The sequence below is a fragment of the Procambarus clarkii genome, chromosome 59 (assembly GCF_040958095.1).
Source record: "Procambarus clarkii isolate CNS0578487 chromosome 59, FALCON_Pclarkii_2.0, whole genome shotgun sequence".
Lineage (NCBI taxonomy): Eukaryota > Metazoa > Arthropoda > Malacostraca > Decapoda > Cambaridae > Procambarus > Procambarus clarkii.
In genome coordinates this window covers 28,930,272-28,943,986 of record NC_091208.1, presented here as the reverse complement: position 1 = coordinate 28,943,986, position 13,715 = coordinate 28,930,272, and the positions used below count along the sequence as shown (strand labels likewise).

At 39.0% G+C, this 13,715-nt stretch overlaps 1 protein-coding gene across 1 annotated transcript in view; it reads right to left on the bottom strand.

The window, feature by feature from the left end:
- LOC123768071 (sentrin-specific protease 1) overlaps positions 1 to 13,715 on the bottom strand; it is a 112,238-nt gene that overhangs the window by 77,440 nt on the left and 21,083 nt on the right. The window contains 2 exon segments of the mRNA XM_045758338.2: positions 9,751 to 9,858; positions 12,081 to 12,335. Coding sequence (XP_045614294.2) covers positions 9,751 to 9,858; positions 12,081 to 12,335 — 363 coding nt within the window.

Here is a 13,715-nt window from a genome sequence, read left to right as displayed (position 1 = left end):
ACCAAAGGTTGATTGATGTAAAGTAACATCAAAACACTTTTTTTTTATGTTGTGGTCATGGCTTGTAAACAAAAACACAAAGTGAGATACAAAGCTTTCTCAGACCCTTATCTTATCCATTAGTCAACTTATGTCCCTGTGTGTTGTTACTCCAACACCATTTCCAGACCCACATAGGCACACCAAACAGTGGAATAATGCTTAAGGGATACAAAGCTTCACATTGAGGGCTGGTCATATGCTCAAGACATCAGTAATGTTAATTTTTTGCTTGATTTTGCAGTGATATTCCAGCATAAGCCCTAAGCCAGCATGGTTATCTGACCACTTATTTCATTACCTATACTGTATTAAAATTGGGATAACATCAATTGCTATAGTAAAACAAATAGTATTTCTTACTGAGTAAAGTTTAGATTTTCGTGGATTTTCTTACCATAATGCATACAAATATTGGCCTGTATGTGGAGAATCCTGATGGAATAAAATAAATCTGAATGGCCCTGGTCTGCTTTACAATGTACAATTCAGTTCATTGTAGTTTTTGGTTTATAGTCAATGCAATGTCACTTTCACAAGAAATTCCACAGATAAATGGGTGGTATGTGCTAACATTACAGTACAGTACTCAATTTAGATAATAGTCATATTTACTATTTAGCGTAAACTCAAGATACTGAATGGATGCCTTTCTCAACCAAATAATAATCAATTGGATGACTTAACCCACACACCAGAAGATGAGGAGACGACGACATTTTGGTTCATCCAGAATCCACTTGATAATGGTCCAGGACGGACCGAAATGCCGTCATCTCATCTTCTGGCGTGTGTGGTTTAATCTTCATAGCCACACTGTGACTCAGTGTCTGCAGATAGCTAATTTAGTAGTAATTTCTTGCCTCTGACAAGAACTATATTACCACCATTAGTATTAAATGCTTACAATACTGAATACAGAAATCAAACATGCACGTCTTAATGTTTGTACCTGCAGACGTAACATCGGCCTATGAAGCAATTTCAAAGATTAACCCTTAGGCAGTGGTCAGCGTCAATTGTCGATTCACAGGGGGTACGGGGAAATACAGATATCGTCGTATGACAAATTAAATTATTATTGTCTGGATTTTACAAGTACAGTATGATGCAAATATGGATATAATAGGTCCAATGTGCATGTAATACCTTGATCCCATGAAAAAATCCTGCTACCATTTCATGGTATGAATTCAGTTATGAATGATACTAGGGGAATACAGTCATCGTCATATAACAATACAATTATTCTCTGGGTTTTACGTGTATGATGCAAAAATGAATATAATAGCTCTTTGTGGATGTAAATAAAGAATAACAAGTGATAAAACAATTAGTAAAACATCCGAGGATAAAAAAGACGCTTCAGCAAAGTCGAGAACCAGGCGTTGACAAGTGCCAGACGAAGCCTAGCAGAGCGCCTCCACCCAGTGAAACGATAAATATTTACCTATTTTCGTGTTCTTACATTTTGCATATAAATTAATAATTCTATAATGAAAAAAAATTGTTGTATTTTTTGTTCATGACCATTTATCCATAGCTGCTGTCCAAGGGTTAAAGGGGACTATAAAGTTCTCTTGACATGAGATATTAACCAGTTGGTAACTCCCACACTTCTGGTAGTCTCATGGGAAATCATGGGATGGAATGCCCCTATACCCAGAGCTGCAACATTTAATTCCTGCAATCTAACAGTCAAGGGCTGGAGGGTGGAAAGTGGCATGACTTGGCGAGAACCCCAATGGTATACGAACCAACACTTGGCTCTGGTAACTGATAACCCAAGATATATTAGGCAATACAGGATCTTTGTCTCTGCATTAGCTCTCATGGTATTCTCCCTATATTATAAAATCTGTAAAGGTTAAACGTGTACCTTGGACCTCTTGGTCTTGGTACCTTGGTCCAAGGGCTAATATAATGTAAATTCCTTCATGTGGTACCAAGTTATTTCTGCCCTCCTATGCAATACAACACATCCTCCTGTTTAAATAACTTTTTTTTTTTTAACTATATGAACCATCGTACATATACAGACATATTGGACATTTAGACAGCAGAATTTGGGACTATTCACGTTAGAGACACCCCCCCCCCTAAAGGGAGCTGGTTGGCCGAGCAGACAGCACGCTGGACTTGTGATCCTGTGGTCTCGGGTTCGATCCCGGGCGCCGGCGAGAAACAATGGGCAGCGTTTCTTTCACCCTATGCCCCTGTTACCTAGCAGTAAAATAGGTACCTGGGTGTTAGTCAGCGGTCACAGGCTGCTTCCTAGGGGTGGAGGCCTGGTCGAGGACCGGGCCGCGGGGACACTAACGCCCCGAAATCATCTCAAGATAACTACTTTGTGGTCGATGGCTACAGAAAGTCTAACTCTCTAGCAACATTTCAAGCTTTATTTGAAAGAAATCCATCTACTCTAATAATGTCGGTACTTTTATTTTTTACCCCCCAGTTACCTTGACCTGTCCTCATAAATTAGCCCTTTAAAGTCTGGCATTATCAATCTTATTGCATACCTCCACTCATCTTCAAACTTGATTTTGTGCTTCACAAGGAGTGAATTCTACACCAGTGTTGTGTAATCTAGTATTGGCCTCACTTGGGTTGCATTATCTTGAGTGAGTCCTTATTTAGTTTTAAAGGTCAATCTAATATTTACCATCATTCCACATGCAGCCTGTTATAACCCAGCATATGCCAGTTGTGACTGGATACACTGACAAAACTACTGTACAGTATATTGACTAATTGTACACATGACAATTTACTTACATATCTTGTATAGTAATCACTAATGTTATACACTTGCAGGTGTATATGATTATAGTGTTTATATTTAATATTTCAATGTATTGTTTTGGGTGTTACGATCTGCTTGTTTGAATACCGTGAGAGCTGGCCAGTCTCTCGTGTGTGAGCATCAGGGCAGCCAACCCTTGTGGGTGCAACTGCCAAGGTATATATTGTAGTGGTGGTATTATTTAAGCAGAACATCTGCACATGTTCTAGATTCTAACTTTCTGTACTCGGGTACATTTAAAGAATACTTTTTATTACCCTGAGAGGATACATTGCATTGTTGGTTTTGTTTAGTCGAGATGTGGGGGTGGACGAGCTGCTTGCCTGCACAAGTCTGGGTAGGATAAAGAGGGAAAGTCTCGTGCTCTGACGAGCCAATTGTGCCGTAGATCCCCGGAAGTTACACAAGGTAGATGGAGACTAAACAGCTTAACCTAAATGGGATCTAATAAGGGCAGGGAAGGAAAGGCACAAAGGAAATGTAAGGGAACCAGAAGGTGACAAAGGGATCAAGACAAAAGATTGGGTCAGGCAAAGGAGCCTCAACATAGCAAGATACTGCAATAGACTCAACCAGCCAACCTGGGAAAGCATTCAATGGGAATGAGCAAGGGACAAGAAATATCACACCTCTCACCCTCCAGAATGTAATTACAGTACTCCCCAAACAAAATTTCTCCCCCCCCTAGAAGAAACCAAGCGTCCCAGTAGAAATTACTATATATATTCTGTATACAGATGCAATAATAAAGAAAGGAGGGAGCACAGCAACCTTGCATCACAGTGACGAAGACGAAACTGATAAGCGTAATAGAGAATGGGATATTCTGAAGATACCAGGTAAAAGGAAAGTGTGTAGTGTAGCTACTGATACAACACCAGAGTTCTGAGGAAATAACAGATAACCAACATAACTACATATTAGGAAAGGCAACAGTGAGAATCATAAAGACAGTGGTGAAGATACTATTTACACAACTTGCCACTAATTACAGAAATGTCTAGGAAATAATACAATAAATGCACTGAAGACTGCGTGCGGAAAACCAAAAAGGCAGTTGCAGCGGCAAGGGAAGCAAGAGCTTAGATGTTAATACTCGAGGACTTCAACCACACCAAAACATACTTGACAACTAAAAATCCTTCTGGAGGTGACAAACCAAGGAGAGCAAAACTGGTAGACAAAGCAGGCGCTTCATGAAGCAATGTAATCAGAGTCGACAAAAGGGACAATACACAATACCCCGGAGAGGGTTCTGGGAGTATTAGTAGTTGTACTCCCCGAGCCCAGTCCGAGGCCAGGCTCAACTTGTGATAACTTGATCCAACAGGCTGTTGCTCGGAGCGGCCCCCAGGCCCACATATCCACCACTGCCTGGTTGGTCAGGTATTTCTTGAAAGAATTTGTCTAAGTGTCTCTTGGCTACAGAGGAACTGTACCTCCAGCTAATTAGATGCAATATTTACAAAAGATGAGACAGATGTAGAGAACAAATACATGCCACTAGGAGCCAGCAAGCACTGCATCATTTAATTACTTAGCCAAGCTGAAGGCTGAACCTTGCAAGAGAATATAGGCAAAGGACAACAGAAGGGTTAAGAGCCTACCTACACTTTTTCCATGGGAGAATGAACAGGAAGGGAAAAATGTGATGGCAGAACTCAAAACCTGCAAATTGCGCATCCTCCTTATTAAGAAAGGACAAGAAAGAAAAAAAGGCAAATCCATTGTTTTTCAGTGTAAAGTGGAGAACTCTGCCCCCATATCTTTCCCCTTAATCATCTCACTCGCACAAGCCACTTAGCTCCCCATTCCCTTACCTTCCCCCCCCTCTCACCAAGAGAAAAATTACAGGAAGTCACTTAAGATATCCAGGAATTCATGCTGTACAAGAACACCAGTAACTTGATAACATGTAACCAAGGCTAAAAACTAACCAAACCTGTTTCATAACATGAGGAGGAACACACAAGAAAGAAATCTTGAGACCAGACTAAAAAGACAGGAAAGCATTACTCGTGAAGTGAGACAAGGAAGTCGTGAGAAATAACAAAAAATTATTAGGTACAAAGCAAAACCAGATTGGCATCTAAAGATAGAAGAAAGCAAGTGACCAGTGACAATATTAAACGGCTTAGATATAACCGAAGAGAAATTATGAGACATCAAAAGGAAATAAATATTATAGAACCACCAGAACTGGTATGACTGTGATTACTAAAGGAGTTTACCAGTCTCTGTGATGTAGTGGTAAGACACTCGCCCAGCGTTCCGCAATCGCTTTGTCATGGGTTCGTATCCTGGCCGGGAAAGATTTACTGCAAGGGACTGCCCGAAATGCTTCGCGTACTAGTGGCTGTACAAGAATGTAACAACTCTTGTATATATCTCAAAAAAAAAAAAAAAAGCTGCAGGGATTCTGTAGTGTTCTCCAGCTTTCACCCTAACATTAATGTGGCAAGCTCCCATAAATACTAAAGTAGGCCACCTTACACCGCGCATATTACCGCAAATTTAGGGGGTATAACATCGAAAAATATTCAAATTATGTAAAAATAACTTAATGTTAAACAAATCTCCAACTTATTGTCTTCAGTGACCTGAAACTCATAAAAAAAATTCAGAAACTGATTTTAGACAAATTTTTGAAAAATAAGAATGTTTTATTGATAAGAACAGCTCCTAATAACTGTAACTGAAGGATTATGCAGTAATAAAGAGATGCAAGCAACTGTCCAATGCTCAAAGAAGAAGAACAGTACTGTAGTAAGTGTCGTCCACAAAGTGGATATGCAGCTGGTGCCTTTATAGCATTGCTGAGTAATACATAATAACACAAATAATAATGAATAACTATGTTAATATGATCTATTTTGTCATATATCATATAAATACATTGTCTAATGTTAATATATGTTACTTTCATCAATGTCCTAAGAAAAAAAAAATTTAGGGAATTTTTTTTTTCAAGATTTTAGTTATTTTTTTCTCTGTTGTTTATTATCTGATTTTGTTGAAACCTTTACATCCTGGAGAAAGCATATGTTTTCATAACTATGTGAAGATAGAATGAAATTGGTCAACAAATACGTCAGTCACAACTAGCAAAACTTGGGACAATTTTTTTTTGGCCGATTTTTTCTCTGATTTCAAACTATTTTCTTTGTCTCTTTAGGTTGTTTTGATGATTAGGAACTGTATTAGGGCTTTTTCACTTATATAAAGTATACCCTAAATCATTATATTTATTATAATTATCCCTATATGTTGTGTTTTTTGGGGGTTATTTTTTCTTGACTTCATTTCAACACATATTGACCTACAACTTTCACATATTCGAGTACGAATGCCAAACAGTATTTATTAAAACATACAATTAAATTAACGAATTAAAACTACCTTTATTCATTGTTGATAACTTCAACTTCAATTATCTCTGAGTTTCATATATACCAGAGTTTCAATTTTGAATGGCTTATAAAATTCCAGTTATTAACCGATTCTCACTATTTTGACATATTGGGTGCTCAGCTATCAGTTCTACAATCCCATCAGAATCGATTTTTCATAAACTTTATACATTTGGAGTTATAATTGTTTTTGGTCTAAATTTGCCGCATATTTCAAATGTCCTATTGACGATTTTTTGAACAGTAAACTATACTAAAAACCTATATTGTATTACAATTTAATGAAAATGAAGATCATATGCCATTCTGAGAGAATAACAACATTAAATGAACAATTAATGATAGTTCATATTTTTTATTCTAAATTGAAAATCTTAAGTTTTCAATATTCAATTTTAAAATTAATTTTGATTCCCTTGTTTTTCCAAGTAATGCTGTGATCATTTAGACAAAGTTGGAGCATTTGCCTAGCTGATAATGCAAAAAAAAGAAAAAATGGAAAGTGTTTGTGCAAATTTTAAAAACTTATCTTAAATAATTTTTTGTCAAATCACATATGTATGTATTGCGCTGTCTAAGGGATAATCCCAGTACAGTATTTAAGAAAGGGAACAGACAGGAAGAACTAAAGACCAGATAAACAAAAAAAAAACTCAAGTATGAAAAGGATCACCAAAATACAACAAATGATAAAAAGCTGGGTGCACTACATCATCGTCAGACCTCCAAAAAAGCTTAGGATAATGTTCCTCACACACACTACTAGTGCAAAAGATGACAAACAACCATGGATAGTAGGAGTGACATAAACTTGGTAAGAATTTACCTGAAGAACATGAAACAGTCATACTCAAAGATGCATCATACTGGAGAGGAGTGGAAAAAGAGGAATCCCACAGAGCACTCTCCTCTGAATGTTGCTCAGTTCTCCAGGGTTATCTTGAGGTTATCTTGAGATGATTTCGGGGCTTTAGTGTCCCCGCGGCCCGGTCCTCGACCAGGCCTTCACCCCCAGGAAGCAGCCCGTGACAGCTGACTAACACCCAGGTACCTATTTTACTGCTAGGTAACAGGGGCATAGGGTGAAAGAAACTCTGCCCATTGTTTCTCTCCGGCGCCCGGGACTGAACCCGGGACCAAAGGATCACAAGTCCAGGGTGCTGTCCGCTTGGCCGACCAGCTCCCTGAAGGGTATTGTGCTTGCTTCAATACCCAGGAGCAAGCAAAGTTTTAAGGAGGAACAGTGCCCTATTTTGATAATAGGGTACTTTTAATAATTTAGTACTGTACTTAAATTTAATCATTTTAATAATAATAATAATAAGGTTGAAGTGAACAACAGAGGTGTGTGCCATGGCCTATCCTAAAAAAATTATACCAGTAAAGTGGTGGCCGGAGCTAGCAGGAAGGAGAGGCATGCTTTGCCCTGTGGCCATCCTATGTGTTACAAATGTGTCTTCTCCATGTAACCAGCACAGTCCCCAGCACTTGTTCTTGTGATATCTCTGGATATACTGTATCGCAAAAATTTTAGGACATCCATGCATTATGGTGACAATAAATGCAGTTAATGTGTTGATAATTCCAACAAGCAAGAAACCCAGGACAGGGTATTCAGTGATGACTTTTGATAATATAAAAAAAAATTGAAAAGTAGTGAGTTTAAAGAATTTCCATTTTCCTGGAGTCAAAATGCTACTATTGAACAGTAAAGATTTAAAGACTAGGGCACGAGACAAAAATGTGAGTTAAAAACTCTTGTATTCACATTCTCAAAGTAGATATTTATTATATGACAGGTTAAAAACAAGCTCTGGTCAGCAAATTTCATCAACAGAGCTTGGGGGAGGAGTTCAAGAAGCATGTGGTGATGACAAAACCACACACCAGAAGACGAAGAGACGACGACAATAATGGTCCAGGATGGACAGAAGTCGACAATCTACTTGATAATGGTCCAGAACGAACCAAAACATCGTTGTCTCTACATATTCTGGTGTGTGGTTTTGTCTTCATATCTTCAGCCACATTGTGACTCATCGTCGGAATGTGGTGGTCTATACTGTATATAGAATGTGTCGTAGCCGAGGTGGTGGGACGTGTGTGATTGTAGTGTTAAAAAATACACTTAATGTTAGCTAACTGGTAATTAGATAACCAACTTGACATAATATATCTGATAAGCTTGAATGGAAATTTAACACGATATACTGTATTAGTTTATAAATTTCATGGAAGGAGATGGTAAGATTACGTAGGAGACGGGTCTCAGCGTGTCTATAGATTGAAACCTGACCACAGATTATTTTTAAAAAGGTCTAGAGATTATAACCAATCTCTTTGGGGAAAAGTTTTAGTAAAAGAAGGCATCGGCAACAATTCACTGTGAACAAGTCTTTCCTGCGGCTTTTGTCCCTCACCCTTCTAATTCCCCGTCTAGCTTCATTAACTGCATATGTTTGCTTAACCTCGTCAGTCACTATAATTTCTCAATGTGGCAAGTGTTGTGATGACCAAACAAGTATGTGACTTGGAAAAAATGTCACCTATAAGGTAAACATTGACTTCATGCCAAGCTTAATTACAGCTATAATATAACTGTAGTACAAGAATTTCCTCAATTACTTTGTTTCTCATTCATTAGCCTTGTTTTCAACATGTGACTTCTAGTCATTGATTCTAACACTTTAAACTTCATAACAGCTATAATAATTTGAAAGATTCTATTGAAGACACCTCGCCCAACCTCTTAAGGACAAAAGGCTCACAAGAAGACAGGGAATTAACTAAAAGAAACTTGCAGACCTTATTTTGTCTAAAACTTATGTTATATACTCACTGATGTATTGCAACTTTTAACTAATTGCTCTATGCAAGTAAGTGATAACTTTAATACCTTGTAAATGTTTGAAAAGGGTTTAATCTATGCCAACTTTTGAAGCAGAGAGTTTTCAGAAAAATAATTAACACCGATGTTGACACACTGTTTAAAAAACCGCCTAGTCCAGTAGTCATCTTACTGTTTATAGTGTATCAGAGCTTAAAAAGCAATGGCAAAGAGACAATACAAATACTGTAGGCTTGAAATCGCCTACTCAACACAACCTAGCCAACGTAAATTAAATGATAAAAGGGGAAAAAAAAACTCTGTGGGGGTTTTTGTGGATTTTGTGTATGTGGGGGATCTCTGTTGTGTTAACGAAAACGATGTGAAAAGTTACGGTAAAAAACAAAAGCAAAAAAAGTCAGATACCTACTACAATAAGGAATGCAAGAAACTTGAAAAAAAAAATTAATAAAAAAATATATGGTAATTCCTAGGCCTTTACTACAAAGCCATTTATTTTGTTTAAAGCAGGGTTTTCCACACACAAATAATTTAGTTTCATCCAAATTAAAATCTTAAAATAATCGTTTCAAATCTTATCTTTCCACAGTACTAGAACAATCTTTTTTAATGGCTCCTTTTCTGCAAGATTTCAATGGAACACTCACCCGCTGTTGCGTATGTGGACCACTAGCTTGTGAAGGGTGAACCTCCTGGCTCCCCTCCCCACCATAGTTTTCTGCTGAGAAACCCCCAGGCATATCACTTCCAAGCCACTGCAAAAAGAAACAAAAACAATTACATTATAGTACTGTATATTTACATGACAAACATCAAACAAATAGAATGCAGTGTGTCAAATTATGCAAAACAAATGTTACACGTTAGCTGCATTTAAAAAATAAATGAAGGTCCTTCCACATCAACTATTTTAAATAAAAACTACCAAGATCAGATAAATAATATAGTTTCTTTGGGGGGGGGGGGAAATTTAGTTAAATACATGTTGACCAGACCACACACTAGAATTTGAAGGGACGACGACGTTTCGGTCCGTCCTGGACCATTCTCAAGTCGATTGAGAATGATTTCAATGGAACACTCACCCGCTGTTGCGTTAACATGTATTAGTTAATACATGTTAACGCAACATGTTGCGTTAACATGTATTCTTAACATGTATTAGTTAAATACATGTTAAGAAGGAAAGTACTGTACAGTATTACAAAAGCAAATTCTGTAGCATTTCTTTTTTAAATTGAAGTGCTAGCAAAATTGACAAACACGAAATACAGTGTGTCCTCACTTTAACGAACTATATGGGGGCCAGACCTATTCCTTCCACTGCGGAATAGGTTCTACCAGTCAGCCCCAGGCTGTCCCTACCCTCCATGTGAAAAGAACAGAAGTCCTTATATTCACTATAAACAAAAAACTCACAATCTATTTATGTATTTATCATTTAGAACATGGCACATGATAGAACAATCATTGGCGAACAATTCCGCAACAAAATCATTACTATGTTTGTTGGCCTATCATTGTTGGCCACAAATACGATGTAATGGCCAAAATTTCCATCAGCCAACTGCATCAGTCTCGATATAAATATTCAGAAAAAATCTATTGTGAATTCTCCATTTTCACTAAGGCCTTTGATAGAGCAATCACTTGCAAACAATTTGGTATAAAAATGCTACATGTAAGCGCATTATTGAATCCAATCAAGTGAAATCACAGAATTTTCTCAACAAACTGACGAGAGGAGGCGGCGATTAATGGGCTGCCGATGGTTTGAGGGGGGTGAGCCGGCCTCTGATGGTCGGGTGGAGTAGCGGATCGGCAGTGGGAAAAGGGGGGAGGGGTGGTAGCCAGATCAGGCCTCGGGCCAGACCAGGCCAGGCATACACTGCCAGTTTGTGTGTGTATACCCACAATCCTAGCCTCTCAGCAGGCTTTCAGTATCATGGCATAAATTGTTTCATATCAACAATTACATACTCATACCTCCAGTAAATAATAAAATGAAAAGTTTTTTTTAATATGAATAAGGAATATACAAAGTAATGTACTTATAAAGTACCTAGTATTAATGAGTATAAAGGTTGACTTGACTTTGGTACAGGCTAGCTGCCTCTCCTCCCCACTCCCCCACAATATATCTCCTAGGGAAGGGGGGGGGGGGTGATCAGCTGTCAGCTGATCACTCGGGCCAGACCAGCCTTGTGCTGGACGCATCTTTACTCCCCACTGACACAACCTGCCTTCCCTGATGCTCACCTCTAACACCACCCGCCTCTCCTGACAACTTCCACCACTGACACCACCTGCCTCTCCTGACATTACATATCTTCAGTGACATCACTGCCAACACCTGCCTCCCCCTGACAACAACTTCCACCACCTGCCTCCCCTGACAACAACTCCCACCACCAGCCTCCCCTGACAACAAGTTCCACCACTGACACCACCAGTCTTCTCTGATACCAAAGGAGTGCCGGACCAACCGGGCTGTGGTGGGTATGTGGGCCTGCGGACCGCTCCAAGCAACAGCCTGGTGGACCAGACTCTCACAAGTCAAGCCTGGCCTCGGGCCAGGCTTGGGGAGTAGAAGAACTCCCAGAGTTATCAAGCACCACTACTTCTACCTGCATCACACGAGACTAACTTGAACCACCTGCCCCTTGACACTAAACTGCAACTACTGACACCATTTTATCACCCTTCAACCCCCCTTCTCCCTCAAAACAATTGGTAAGAAAAATAAAACAGTGTATAACTATTTACACTTTGGTGAATCATAGTCGATGGCCACCACCAACGCTCGATCTCGGCGGTGGCTTAGACGAACAATCCTCACTTAATCCACCATTTGCGTATGCCACTGACTATTTAGTACCGAATGCAATTTGTGTGGACCATCAGGGAATTTGTTAGAGCGGGGTTCCTTAAGAGTGAGGACGCACTGTAGCACTAATGAGAGTTTACCAACACTTACCCCTTGCATTCCTGAAGGCCCCGCCAGAGCTTCTGCAACTGCATCTGCAAGAGGCTGCGCTTGCCCAGGAATGCCCGGCTGGTCAAATTTGTTTGGCATCATGTGACTGGTATGTTCATCACCACCACCAGAACCATCCATACCAGGATCACTACCCACATGGCCATATTGCATTCCAGAGTCCATACCCTCAGACTGGTTGCTGTCTAACGTTTCAACCATCTCCTCTTTGACTAGAGATTCATCAACCATAATCTGGGGAAGAAAAATTTAGAATTATAGAAACACTACATGAACTTTTTTTTTTAATTAAATGACGAAGGCATTGGTGGTCTTCTATGCACTGTACGTCTCTCACATCCTACAATACCACAAGATATTTTTATAAATGCAACTCCTGCTTGCCCAATGATAATTTCAAAACTTGGCTCTTAACTCCAACTCTTCACAAGAAATACAAGAAACTACAAATGTTTTGATCATGGCTAACCAAGAGGTATACCCAGGCCATCGTCTCAAGATACAAAGGGGGTAAAAATTATTATAAGGTACTGTAATAATTAGTACAGGAAGTGTAGTGAATACAAATACGTAATGCGTTCACAATATGGTGATGGGTACACACTAGTGTTGGTGGTCTGTGGTGTTGTGGCATTATAACAATGCCACAACACCACATAATTGTGTCATGTTTTGGTAGTTATCCAATTGTAATTACAGGGCAGAACAAATCCACAAGAGCCATGATGAGGGTTGGAACCTACGTCCGAGAGGATCCCAGACGCACCTTGTGGATTTGTTCATTTTATTCATCATGCTATTGTGATTTCTGTGTGTAATGAAGTAAGGGCGAAGAGGTAGAACAGCTTATTGACAGAGCCTGGGTGCATGGGGGGAATTGTGTATAACCGTGGTTTGTCTCGGAGAGACTGCAGGATCTGTGAGAGGTCAGTAGAACTCCCAGTTGCAATTCTTTTCAATGTCATGGCACAGTCGATTAAGGCGCATCTGGCATCCTCTCTGACGTAGGTTCGAACCCTCATCACGGCCCTTGTGGATTTGTTCATTTGATGCATCACGCTATTATGATTTGTGTGTGTACAGGGCAGGAGCTACAATTTGGTGTCCTACTTTCCTTGTAATCTTTGTCTTTTGACATTTCTAAAACTTTCAGGCATCTGTTTTCTTGTAAAATAAGTATTTACAAGATTTTTGGCAACTTCCATTTTCTGACGCTTCAATATATGGTCTCGAACTCTTGATGTTTAAAATTTCAAAAGTTCTTTTATCAACTTTGTTAATTCCTGTTACAATTTTATATGCAGTGATTATGTCATGTTTTCCTGTGCACTAATTTTGGCAGTGCCTCCAGTCTCTCCTCACTGCTATTTTAGTTTTGCTAGGTTAGTAGCAAATATTTGCTACTTTTCTAATTAATGGATGTATTTTTTTAGGTACAGTGATTACAGTTTATTACATTGAGGTACAGTGACAGTTTTATTTCTAGTTAATAGATACGTACTCCTCAGTGTTTTATGTTATTTGTAGGATGAATGTGGCCGAGTTTTCCTTATTCAACATTCTATAATGTAGCACTTACCCACTTGCCATTGCATTTACCAATTAGCTCCATTT